The sequence below is a fragment of the Argiope bruennichi genome, chromosome 7 (assembly GCF_947563725.1).
Source record: "Argiope bruennichi chromosome 7, qqArgBrue1.1, whole genome shotgun sequence".
NCBI lineage: Eukaryota > Metazoa > Arthropoda > Arachnida > Araneae > Araneidae > Argiope > Argiope bruennichi.
In genome coordinates this window covers 102,602,951-102,616,746 of record NC_079157.1, presented here as the reverse complement: position 1 = coordinate 102,616,746, position 13,796 = coordinate 102,602,951, and the positions used below count along the sequence as shown (strand labels likewise).

The 13,796-nt window shown below is 25.9% G+C and overlaps 1 protein-coding gene across 1 annotated transcript in view; it reads left to right on the top strand.

Annotated features, from left to right (window-relative positions):
• The window catches only part of LOC129975502 (uncharacterized), a 122,713-nt gene that overhangs the window by 44,202 nt on the left and 64,715 nt on the right, over window positions 1-13,796 (top strand). The window contains exons 29-36 of the mRNA XM_056088564.1: window positions 4,395-4,454; window positions 7,454-7,516; window positions 8,509-8,571; window positions 9,995-10,057; window positions 10,247-10,309; window positions 10,400-10,462; window positions 11,640-11,702; window positions 12,843-12,902. Coding sequence (XP_055944539.1) covers window positions 4,395-4,454; window positions 7,454-7,516; window positions 8,509-8,571; window positions 9,995-10,057; window positions 10,247-10,309; window positions 10,400-10,462; window positions 11,640-11,702; window positions 12,843-12,902 — 498 coding nt within the window. The remainder of the gene's footprint in view (window positions 1-4,394; window positions 4,455-7,453; window positions 7,517-8,508; window positions 8,572-9,994; window positions 10,058-10,246; window positions 10,310-10,399; window positions 10,463-11,639; window positions 11,703-12,842; window positions 12,903-13,796) is intronic.

Genomic DNA, 13,796 nt, shown 5'->3' with positions numbered 1-13,796 from the left:
AAAAATTTTCTGATGAATGAATTAAACAAGCGACACACAGGTTGCCAAATGGATCCCGAGCCAGTAAATGCCAAAATGGATACTTCGACATCTATTGACGAAGCTATCCTGCAACCTAACGAGGAAACATTTGATTGCTATTCCAACATAGACGAAGCTGCAACTCTTTATCAACCAGAATCTATTGCCACTAAATACAACATAAACCCATTCACCAACCCCTTTTATGAGTTTATGACTTTTGATGACCCTCTGGCACATCTTGAATCTGTTGAACAAGATGAATTTTCCATCTGTGCCGAGTGGATTCTGAAGCACCAAGCTTTTTTCAACCATTAAATGCAGCTAAAAGGACTTCAGCATACTATCTACAATAGCAATCATAGAAATATATTTGTTCTCCGTTTCAAGAACTCTATCCATCCAAAGACAAAAGATATCCTTCAACCTTTACTAAATACAACAAGAGAATATCATCGAACTTTCTGAAGTTACGAACAATCAACAGCTCTCAATCATCATAACAAATCTCTTGCTATTTCAAAACAACTTTTTGTACTTAACCTTTCAAGATTGCTGATGGAAAAAGGGAGCAACAGTACCTCAAAAGCCAAAAGAAATCCAGTCATGGACTTTCGATTTGTACATATTGTATATAGTTGTTTTGTATATATTTTTTGTCATTTGTATATATTTATATTCACACTGCGGACTTTTTTATTGCTGTGCAAATATTTGCGCTTATTGTTCCTGATGGTGGACTTCCTTTTTCTCGGACTTGACTTTATGACCGCACGCGGTTACCCAACTAGTGACTTTATGCTTTTCTGTGGTGAATGAAATGCATCGGACTTTGGACAGACTCTGCCGAAGACTGAGATCGCTGGCCTGCTACCGTAGGATCAAACATATTAAATCAAAAACATCGTCGACTGAAGAAATGTCATTTTGGACTCTTATCAATAGGCGCATTCAATAGCATTTTATTTAAATCTTATTTCATCCTCGACCCTCAAAATAAAATAGGCTCACCACCAAATTTTTTTCTTTTATTGTGTTTCTTTTCTCTTCATGTTTTATAGTTATTTAGTGCTAGTTCTTTAATGTTACTTTAAATTTTCACTAGTCTTAATAAGAAAATTTTAGAAGAAGTTTGAATATTCAATGATATCATTTACTCGAGGAAACATTCATTTTCTTAAAAAAATTTTTAATAATCATTCGATCTATTTCATTGAGGATAATCAAAAATTAAAGTATTAAGAGAGTTAAATTTCTATGTTTATGAAATGAAATAAATGAATGAAATCGAAATAATGAAAGAGATTCTCAAGTCTTACTAATATTTAGAGGGGAAATATAATATTATTTAAATAAAAAAAGTTCATTGACATTCAGGAATATTTATAACCATTTGAAAGAATATATTTTAACAATAATTAAAAATCCAGAAAAAAAGCAAAAATATATTCAAAAACTGTATTTTAAATGAATTGTGTATTATAATTGAAACAATTCAATATCTTCCTTTGTCTTTGTAAAAAATATTGAGAAAACTCTTGAACTTTCATTTAGAAAGAAATGAAAACTTATTCTCTTTATTATGGTTTTTTTACTATGGCTTTTTTTATTATGCAGTCCTTTGTATTGCGTTCGATGTGCATATCACTTGACTTTTAGAAGCTCAGAGAATGTCTTACGTGACTTTGGAGTGCAAGAGTTACGAAAAATGAACTTTTGTCATGTTTTTAGCATTTTTACTGAATCTGTCGTATCGTCTTTGGCGAGTCATTTGGAGATGAATCCCTGACATGCGTTAATAGTATCCAAAAATAGAATGTGTGTTTTAGATACCTTTTTCTCGACCGATTGATACGAAAACTTGAAACAAAACTGCACTCTTAATCGCAAAATCCCATATCAAATTTGATATATTTAAGTCATTATGTTTCTGAATGATCGCGTTTACATATTTCTGAACATACAGACCGACAGACAGTCAACCCTTTGTTAGACAGGTGTCTAGACTATAGATGTCAAATCTGTGTACCGAATTTTATCTCTTCATTTTTTAGCTATCGCGTTAACTTATATTAGGACAGGCGGACATCCTCTGTTAAGATTTTACAGGGGATGATCTGACAGAAATCTGCAAATATGCTATAAAGACTGTATATGAAATCTCCTCGGTCTGGCTCAAAGCGTTTTGAATTATCGTTGTCACAAACGGGTGGGCATTTTCCAAAAATGTTTTTTTCGAACTCAGGGAAGTCTAAAACTCGGAGAATTGTCAAAATCTCGAGTTCGACTTTTTTTTTTTTATTTTTTTATTATTACTTTATACTTTCTCTACACTACATATAGGAGAAAGTAATGAATTGCAATATTGCAAAGTGAAGAGAACTGCATGGATAAAATTTGGTACATAAATTTAACATCTATGTAAACCTATAACATTTGAAACCAAATCTGTCAAATTTCACAAGCATGTAAATGCAAAACTTAAATACATGAAATTTGGTATGACGAATTGAATTGTAATTCTGTGTCAAATTTTGCTTTCAGTTGTTTAAAAAAAAACCATATATACATTTGATATTCTAGTACTTGTGAAATAACTTCGTTCACTGTTATTTGTGTGCTGTTAGGCTCTTCCATAAGTATTGTTTGCTTGTGGCATGTGGTTCATAATTACACAAGTGTATTTATCAGTGAGTAAATAAGAAAGTTTCAAGAAGATCTCTCATGCTAGTTTGAATTCAGAATCCATATGGTATAATGAAAAAAGGAGTGATGACTCATATTTCATTTTGTTACATGCATTAAATTATCAAGTCTTAATAGTTCGTGCTGATATTTTTAATTTATCATTTTAATCATGCTTTGTAAAAAGGTAATTTCTTTGCACTTTTAAATTGTGCTAAGAAGGTGTAATTAGCTGATTCTTTTATTTTTTATCTCTAAGAAATCGTGATTTATTTACATGAGATCACTTTATATACAAGAGAAAATCAACAAATATTATTGATTGAATAAAGTTTTCAAATAATAGTTTACTGAAAAGCGCCTACAACTGTTTCTAATAAAATTAAGTTCCGATTGTGCAAATAAGATTTTCTAAATTATAATTTGGATATTATTAAAAAGAAAAGCAAATCTAGTGGTGTTTCTGTTGCTGTATAATGTTCATTTTTCTTTATATAGAATATCTGTCAGTTTTACTGATTTATTCCAGCTGGTAACTAAGCCCAAATGTCTTAATAGGACATATTTTTTCCCGGCAAGCTGTGAAGTTGTCCCAAATCCGCCCTGAGAGACTTAAGAATAAGAAAAAGGTTAAAAATAAGAAAAAGTTAACATATATAATATTATTCAGCAGGAGACAGCTATAGTTCAAAATTAGTAATTATTATTTAATAATTATTAAAAATTTAATTATAATATATTAAAAATTATGCACATATTTATTTAAAACAGTTTTACGACTTTTAAATTGAGTTCAGTTGCATTTATTGTAACAATCATCAATTAGAATTCATTGAATATTTTATGAGTTGTATCTGTATTTAAGAGATTTAGATTTCCATATCCGGCGTCCTGGCATAGGGGGTAGCGTGTCATCAACGTGAACTCTGCGTCCTGGGTTCGAGTCCCGGTTTGGGCATGGTTGTTTTTCCGTTGTTCTATCTGTGAGACGTGAGAATGTGCCCTCCTATAAAAAGGGGTTGTGCAAGCGAATGAGTGATGCGTGAGTAGCAAAGTCGTACTCTTGGCCCTAGTTAGCGCTACTATAAATACAAGAGACGCTCCCCCACCGGCTTAAATCGCTGTCTTCGTAACAGCGGGCTTGTCCATGGCAAGTGCCGTAAGAAATAACAACAAACAACAGATTTCCATATATGTTTTAATTGTGTTGGCTAATTTCAAAAGTGTATTTATTTTTTAAATCCTATAATAAAAAATTTACATTTTATTAATTCCCTGTTGATAATTCAGTACATCTGGATTCCTTTTTTATAATCCTTTCGTTCTAATAAATTTTTTTATTGTAGTTGACATTTTGTGTAAATAATTTAATTGGACCTCCAAGCAGTCAATTATTTAAATCAAATTTAAACTTTTAAAGTAAGCATAAGGTGATTTTTGAGGTGTTATGGGAAATTTAAAATCTTAGAAATATTTAAGGAAAAATTCAGATAAATATAAATATGATTTTGAGTTAAGCACTTGAAACAATTTCTAGGAAATTCTGATGTGTTATGTTGCAGAGTTAGTCATTTATTTCATAGATTTGAAATTATTTGTGATTATAGTTATATAGTATTTTATGAATATTTTAATGACTATGTATAATATTTAAAAGTGAAAAAATAATCATAAAGCTTTTTTTTTAGCTTTAGTTTTCGTAGATATCTTTATACCACGGACAAGAATTTACAGATATACAAAAGCTCGTAAGTAAAATTACATACTATCTCTGTCTTTAATATATTAAACAGCAATTAGACTTTAATATTACAATATTTGTTTTCCCCTGTATTTTAATTGCTATTAAAATGAACTTTCTGCCAAATTACAGAACATTACTCATAATTTATTTATTTGAAATTTATTTGCAAATCCTTGAGATCCATTTTTTTTTTTTTTTTTTTTTTTTTTTTTTTTCCCATTGGCTAACTGACTCACAAGTCAACAATTCTCAGCTAGCATAAGTAAAAAAATAGCCCCCTTTTACAAGATATGTCAATGCCATTCCCTGCATCGACAAAAGGGTGACAGTGAACTCATCCTTGACCTTTGGCTGATAGGATGACGTTGTTTTGTAGAGATATATGTGTATTTTTGTTTCTTATCGTCTATATTTCCATTAAAACATTTTATTCTCACGAGATTTTCTTTTTAAAGAATTTTTGAAGAAGCCAACTTCTGGGATCTTTTAAAATCTGGTGGCAAACAAATGCAAATATAACTATTAGGATAATCAGTTTCAAATGTTCTATTTTATTTTTAATCCTTTTGAATTGATAGCTGTAGAACTTTTTATATTGTTGCAATCATAATCTATATAAAAATGGGCAGGTTTTTTTTTTTAATTTGTTTCATGATTTAATTTTTATCAGTCTTTAAAAGTTTTCTTAATGCAAGTAAAGAAAGGATTTCTTTTCTATTCCTGATGGGAGAATTCGTGATGTAATTGAAATTGGCAAAATTTGGACTGGTGTATTTATATTATTAGAAATGCTTGATAATTATAAGATGAAGACAAATGAAAAAAAAAAAAATCCGAAGATGGTAATACGAAAGATGTTGTATTTAGACGAAAAGAAAAACTAAGTTCTAGATATGCTGTGCACAGGAAATTTCGTAGCGTTTTGAAATTTATAGCAAAGTTTATTCAATATTCGAATATTTAGTTAATTTTCCAAAATCGAAAGTAAGGAAGCTACTCAAAAGTTTAAAGAACTTTGCTCATAGAATATCGAATCTGAATTTGGTAATGAAATAGTACATTTTAAATTCATGTCACAGCTTCTTGAAATAAGTGAGAGAAAAAAAATAAGAAAGAAAGAATCCCTGCAAAGAATTCTTATGAACTGATATATAGTGCAATCAACTTTTCCGAATGTAATGGTTGCCTTGAAAATTCTGTAAACTTTTTGATGGCCAGAAAAGCAAGTTCATGAAAACTAAAGCTGCTGAAAAACTGTTATAGATTGTCATAAACGCCTCAGCTGTCTGGTTATTATGGTCAATGAACATCTATATGAAAAAAATTGATTTCCAAGATAGTTTTACCGAATATATATAAAACAAATTAAGAAAAGTTACAACATGAGATTGTACATAATATAATTATAAATACAAATATAAATTATTATTTTTTTTATAATTCTATCATATAGCATTGTTTTTAATTCCAAAAATATCCAGTCGTATAATTAAAGAATGTTTAAATGGTGTTAAAAAGTTTTGGAATCTTTTGAAAATAAAAATCTAGTTTTTTCGATTTATTCCAGTATTTTTTTCCTTAAAAATTCTTATTGAAAAAGTTTAAAGTGAACAATTTTTAAATCAATAATTTATACCATTAAATAATTTTAGATTATCATTTTAATACTAATAAATTTAATGACTTAATTTTAAATTTAGTCTCTTATAGAATATTATTATCTGAATTAATCTTATATTAATTCTTATATTATTAGAATATTATTACTAAAATAATATCTTATATTATTAGAATATAATTATCTTACATTAATTAATTAATGTAAGATAATAATATTCATTTAATTATTTTAATATGCTTTTCACTACAAAATTTACATACAAATATGCAGTTGAATAAAAAATAGTCAATGGGACAAAGAACGTTGGCAGTTTTATTCTTGCTCGAAAGGAATATAAATGGGGATATTTTTCCTCAACAATTTTCGGTTTATAATAAAATATAAATTTATTATAAATATGAATATTTCATATGTTATATTTCATGAAAAAATTGGGATTTATAAACTCAAACCATTTTTTTAATTGAATAAATTGTCTTTTTTAAAACTTAAATAAATAAAAATTAAAATGATGTATTTGTCAAGAATAATTTTTTAGTTTCAAAATTTGAATGCTTGGATACTGTAATGCCCATCCCATTTTGAAAATACGTAAAGAGAAATAAATCGCTATCATTTTATATTATAAAAAAAAATAGAATAAAAAATTAAAATAAACGATAGCAACTTTATTAATTTGATATATATCAAATAAACAAAAGAAGCATAAAGATGAATTTAAAAGCGAAAATAAGTTTAGTTCACGTTACTTTGTAATCATCATATAATTTATCTAAAAGGGGGGCTCGGAATAATATAGTGCCTGTGATCCCGAGTTGTCAAAAACGCCACTGAATATATAATATAAAAAGTTAAATGTATATATAAAAGCTTAATATATATATATATAATATAAAGTTATTTTGAATAATTAAATATACTAAACTCTTATGCTTTCTGATCTATTATATATATCTGCATAAATTCTACTCTTAATTCATGCAAGCATGCACGCAATTTTAATTTGTGTCTGTATGGCATTAAAAACAATAAGTTGTTGCAATATTATACCATGTTTACATTTATCTTTGATGTCTTTGTAATTTTTTCAGCATTTTTTTATTTCTCCTTTCTTATTAAATATAATTAATCTGTATACATTTTTTTTCTGATTCCTCTGAAAAGTGTAAAAATGGTGAAATGTATATTAATGTTAAAGAATAGCTTTTGTTTTTATTTAGGATGAAAAGATGTATTGTTTTATTTTAAGTATATGTTCCATACAAATGCTGTATTAATTAAAATTTGTAACTGTAGTTATGTTTTGTAAATATTCATTTACCCAAATGTAATTTGTAATTTTTTCCCCAAATGTAATATAATGTGAATTTTGTATTGCACAGCTAGAATACGATGGTTCCGATGGACGCCAACAACTGTACAAGATATATATGTTCCTCTGACAAGTAATTACTAAAAACTATACAGTATTCTTCCTTTTTTTTTTTTTTTTTTTCGTTGGTAAATTTGGTTTGTAACACATATTAAATATATATATTTTTAAACATTCTGTTGCAAATTTCCATTTTTCTCCTTTTAGAATTTTTCATTTTTTTTATTATTATTATTTATATAGCATTTGTTTCTCATTAATTTTCGATTACTGATTGAATATATACTTCTATGCAAAAATTTCTTCTTGAGACCATTTACTTTAAAATTGTTAGACACTTATTAAAAAAAAAAAAAACAGAAAAAATATGGAAACTTTAGCTCACTCATATTTGATAAGAAGTTGCATATTTTTCACTTTCAAATTTTATTATTTTAGCAAAATATAAAGGAAATTAGAATAGGTATTTTGAAAAAATGCATTTCAATAAACATTTTAAAATCAAATTTTCAGCTTGCATAATATTTTGAAAAGTTTTAAAACCATCAATTTGGTTAATTCCATAAATGTCCTTTTAAAAACATTTCTACATAGTATTTAATTTTGGTATTTGTTAATTTTATGAGTAATGAATTAATCTATCTGTATCAGTAGAATATTAAAGATTTTATTTTTTTAAACTGATCAAGAATATTTGAAAAAAAAAACTTAATGAAGTCAAGATAAATGCACTTCTGTAATTTTAATATTAAATAAAAATATTGATAAAATCAAATTATTTGCAATATAAAGCACTGGAATTTTATTTGTAAAACCTCATTATTTCTTTGCTTTTAAAATCTGAAATCTTATGAATGTGTTTTTGGTCAGTTAATATGTTACCCTACAGTCATATGCTCATTTATTTAAATTTTTTTTAGTAGACATAGATAGCTTGAGAGAAGATAATAATAATTGTTTCATATGTCAGAATATTTTTCCTTTTGAAGCATTCTTGTTAATTTTCTACTTTATGAATAATTATTGTTTTATGAGTATTTAGTGATATATACATATTTTCTCTAGAGCAAGTACTTTATCATGTGCATCCTAATATTCCTACGCAAGTGTGGGGCTACACTCAACATGGTGAGTAAGATTATCAGAGAATTTAAATTTTTTTATTATGTGTAATATCTTTTAAATACCTCATAATAAACAACAAAAAGTTTATTTATCAGTTATCCATTCATATTGACAGATATCTCTTGATAATATTTTGGAATTTTTTGTTCCATTTTTTTATGATGACATATTTTTTTAAAAAAAAATCTGTGAAAGAAAATTAATAGTTCCTATGATTCAATTATTTTAAATACAGATGTAGGGAAATTAAATGGAATATATTAGATGATAAACAAAAGAAATGCTGAATAATGGATTACTTAAATTAATGTTTTGAATGGTCTTGACTTAATCTGTGGAATGCTATTTACATTTATTTAGTGTACTTTGGAGATTTTTAAAATATAATAATATTTCTTGAAAGAAAAGAAAAAAGTTTGTAAATATTACAATAGATATACAGAAAAATTTACTCTTTTTACTGCTATGGGTTGATTTCATATTTCCGTGGAAAAGTATTTCTTTTATGTTCTGCCTTTGTATTATCAAAGCATGTTATTGTGTTATTTGATTACATTAATTGAAATTTATTTCATCTATTGTTTGTTGAATTTATTATATATTATAAATTTTCATTAGAGAGAATTACTCTTTCCTAGTGCCCTTCCCTCTCCCTGCCATTACCTGAGCCATTATGCTTATTTTCTATGAACATTCAAGAACTTACAAATAATTTTGGTTATATGTTAGAGTTATTTGATGAAATAAATTTCTGTTTTATGAATTTGTCGAAATAGGTTTTGCTATTCTAAATTAAATGCACATAATAAAAACTTTATTAACAATTGAACTATTAATTGTAATATTTATATTTACAAGTTTTATTTCCAAGCAAAAGGCTAGTCATTACATTCAAACATATAATTTGCATAAATAAAAAAAATGTAAATTTAATATCCATTGAAAATACATTTATAGTTTTTACTTAAAAATAAAATACGATATGAATAAGTGTAATAACCATAATAATGCAATTAAACCTGATTAGTTACAAATTTCATTTTCATGAATTGTATGCATTAAGAAACTCTTAAACTATGAATTTTAACAAATTAAAATATCTTATAGAAGATTTAGATATGAGTAATTGATAACTATAAGATAATTATAGTAACATTTTGTTGAAATTTTTGTGTCAAATTTGAAAAACGTGCATGCATAATAAACAAATAAAGATGTCTTCAATTTTGTATATTAATTTTATTAATAACATGTTGTTTTAGGGACAAACATAATTTAAGTTGCTAGTGCATCTTTAAATTAGTCTTTCATTTCTCAGTTGAATCATATTTCACCTTAATTATTTATAAATTGATTTATCTATATTAATAATTTTTTATTTGATTCAAAAGTTGCAAAAATTTATAGTATATTTATTCCATTTCAGATCTTTTTATTAGAAAACATTTTGCACCAACGAAGATTCGTTATATTAAAATACCTATTGTAGGTATGTAACAATGTATTTTTTAAGCTATATTAATAGATGTTTGGGGATGTTTATAGTTATTTAATGTCAGAAAATGATTTTTAAATGCATAACTGATTTTTGTCATGTGTTTTTGTAGCAATTTCTTTCATATATAATGTTAGCAGATAGGATAAACTCTATTTATAATATCAATTTTTGTTCTTTTAGTGCAAAATTTTACTGATATCAAAATAGCTACAACACAACGTTGGTTTATTCCTGAACTCACCCGTAAGTTTCATTAAATTTTTATTAACAATTTATAATGTTAGTAAAATTTTAAACCAAGCAATACTACAGTCTTCATATCTTTCTTTTCAGGAAATATAATAATAGAATGGATTCCTCTTCCACATACGACAATTTCTTATTACAAGCCTACTGGTATGTAACAGAACTAGATATAAAGGGGAATCAAATTTTATGAAGAATTTTCTTTAATCTATTTTCTTATAATTATTGTAAAAAGGGAAATGTACACTATTCCCAAATAATTACTATCAAACATCGCTTAAAGACCATCTCACATAACACACAAAACAAAATGTTAAAAAGTGATTAGTTAGTTATTGATGTTTCACATAAAGAGTGGCAAAGAGCTACTGTGAGATTATATGTAGGATTAATTTGTATCAGTCTGTTCTTTAAAAAAAAAACACATATATGGAAAAAGTTTTGACTGCATGAGATTGTTGATTGCAATCTGTGTCATATCAAAGCACCGCGAAGAAGATTTGGTCAGAAAAGGAAGAAACAATAGACTCAATAGGGCAACAACATTCCAATGGAATAAAGGGGATGCATGGGAAATTATTGTTTCATATGTTGAAAAGCATCACTGATAAGATAGTAGTTATGTGCATCACAACTTTAGTTAACAATAATGCCACATCTCATTTTCGCCAAATTTTGAAGCCAAATGCAAATAGACAATCTCTTTGAATAATGTTTTTTTTTTTTTTTTTTTTTTTTTGTATAAAAAAATTAAGCATTATAAATAATAAATTACATTATTATAAATTCGTGTGGATTTTTTTTTATTTTTTATGCATGGATACATAAGGGGGGGGAAATGTTTCGTTTGATGAGTGTTTCATATTACAAGTAATATTCAGAGAGAATTATGCTCTTTAAGCAAGGTTACATTGTATGATAAAATTATTAAAAACCAGAATAAATCTTTATCATGTGAAGTCACTTAAACTTGCAACACTGATCTGTATTATAAACAAAGTGTAAACTTTAGGATTGTTTCCTATGCAGTCAACTGTTTTTAATATGAAAAACCTTAATTTTTTAATCAAAATTGTATAGGAGAATTATCTGAACTAACTAAAAACTGTTATGAAAAAAGTAAAACTGTAACATGATTTTGTGCTAAACTCATCTTGTACATTTACCCTATTACTTTTATCTTGTAATTGTTAATATTACTGCTAATTGAGTACAATTGTAAAAAAAAAATTGTCCAGTTTTTGTAAACTATTTCATAATTGAACTAATTATTGTTTTTAAAAAAATTGACAAATTCTTATTAATCTTCGTTATTTTTACTTCTCAGTTCATGTGCATGTAGATTTCAAGATGCCAACAACTGCAAAACTTTGTGTTAAGCAACCGCAAGGTAAAAACTGTGATGTTTTTTCAGCATATAATTTTTTATATCTCTCTCTATCTTTATGTTAAGTACAAACAAAATGTTTATCAAATGTGTTATTGTAGTTCGAATATGAAGTTAATTTATTTTAGAATATTATGACAAATGTACCTATATATGAATAAATAGTTGACATACTTTAACATGATCTTTAATTTTCTCAAAACTGATCTGAAGCGACTATTTCCAGTGTGATATCAAACTTCCTTACATATTCACTTTCTTCTAATAGTAGCATGATTTCTTTTATAAGACCAAAAGTTATTTGATAGTGAATTCAAAATTAATTTTAACATATTTAATAGAAATGTTTTTCATGCTGAAAATAATTTTCATGTCAGTTTTTTAGTTTTATTTGATTATATAAGCATATAAAGAAATTTTATTTGTAAAATATCTTTTCTATTCTGTATAATGATAGAGGTTATATTTTCTGGAATAAAAATCTAGAAAAATTATAAGCTTTTATAATAAGTAGGTATATCTAGTTGATTTTTTTTTAACTACTGGGATGTTAATTTGATTTCAAATTTCAAGAATTTTATATTTTAATTTGCCAATATAGCAAAAGCCATCATAATATTAAAACTTTTAAGTAAGTTAATTTGTAGGAATTTGAAATATTAAAACTTTTTATTAATGTCTTTGAACTATTTTAAAATCAACGAGGAGTAGTAAAAAAAATAAATTTTTAGATTAAATGCTTTAGATTATTCTATTTCATGAACCATTATTAAAATATTTTGTTCAGAGAAGTAAAAATCTTCAAGAAATGTCAAATTATAAAAAGAGGTTTAAGATGCATGGCCAACTTTTATATTTTCGGACTAATCGATATTGAAAATTATATTTATTCAGTGAAAGTTTTAGAATTTTAGTAGTTACATTTTGGGAAGCATTGATAAAAAGAACTTATTGCCTAGATATAATACAAAATATTCTTTTTTGTTGAGTATATTATTGCAGAGTTTATTATTATCTAGTAGCTTAACAAGAGTTGCTTGTGCTAATGAGACAATGTTTAATATTCTGTTGTTAGATTTTAAATTTATATTAATATGATATAGCTTCTATCTGCTTATATATTTTCACATTTTTTCTTTTTAGTTAAGTCATTTGTACACGAATTTCACCCACCTCCTACTCAAGTTCATGTACATGCTCCAGGTAATCGATGCCATTTTATCCCATATTACAAATTATGTGTTCTGTATTTGAATTATATTATTCTGTATTATTAAAATTATATAATGATGGTAAAGAAAGCAGTTTACATTTTTTACGATAACTAATAACTTATTTTAAATAAAGATTTATTTGAAAGGAAATTGTTTGCTAAAATTTATAATTTTAAAAGATATCCCTTTGAAATTTTGAGATATTCAAATGGAAAATATAAATAAATCTTAATATTTCTCTAATAAACTTCATTTTAATTTCAGTTTGTATTCAGGAAGCAAGCCTATGAACTTTATATTTGAAAAACTTTAAATACTGCATTCATGTCTTTCAAACGTATTCAATACTGGACTGCTTTATACACAGCATTTTGTTCTTTCTTTCTATCTTAAATATATATATAAAAGTAGTCAGAAGATATTTCTTTATTAGTAGTAGCTTTACTTGTCCATGAATCTCACAAAACTAAACATGATCTAGAATATTGTTGTGCCAGAAAAAAAAATGCTGAAATAGAAAAGCCTGAAAAGATTATATAGTCACAATTTCATTTTTATTAGGAAAACAGTAGTTCTTTATGGCTTCAAAAGTGTATAAGTAGTGCTTTATATTGCAAATAATCAGTATTTTTATTTAATATTAAAATTACAGAAGTGTATTTGTATACAATACACAAAAGATTAATGAATAATTTGTAAATGAAATTTATTCTGTACAGCAAGTTTTATATTTTATCAGTTAATATAATTTATCGAATTATTCTATTTCCTCTTACTACATTTAACCTATTTGTATTGTAATGTATTTCTATAAGACTATTTAATATTGTAATAACTCAGAATTTTATAATGATATTTAATGATGATAGATAATCTTAATAGA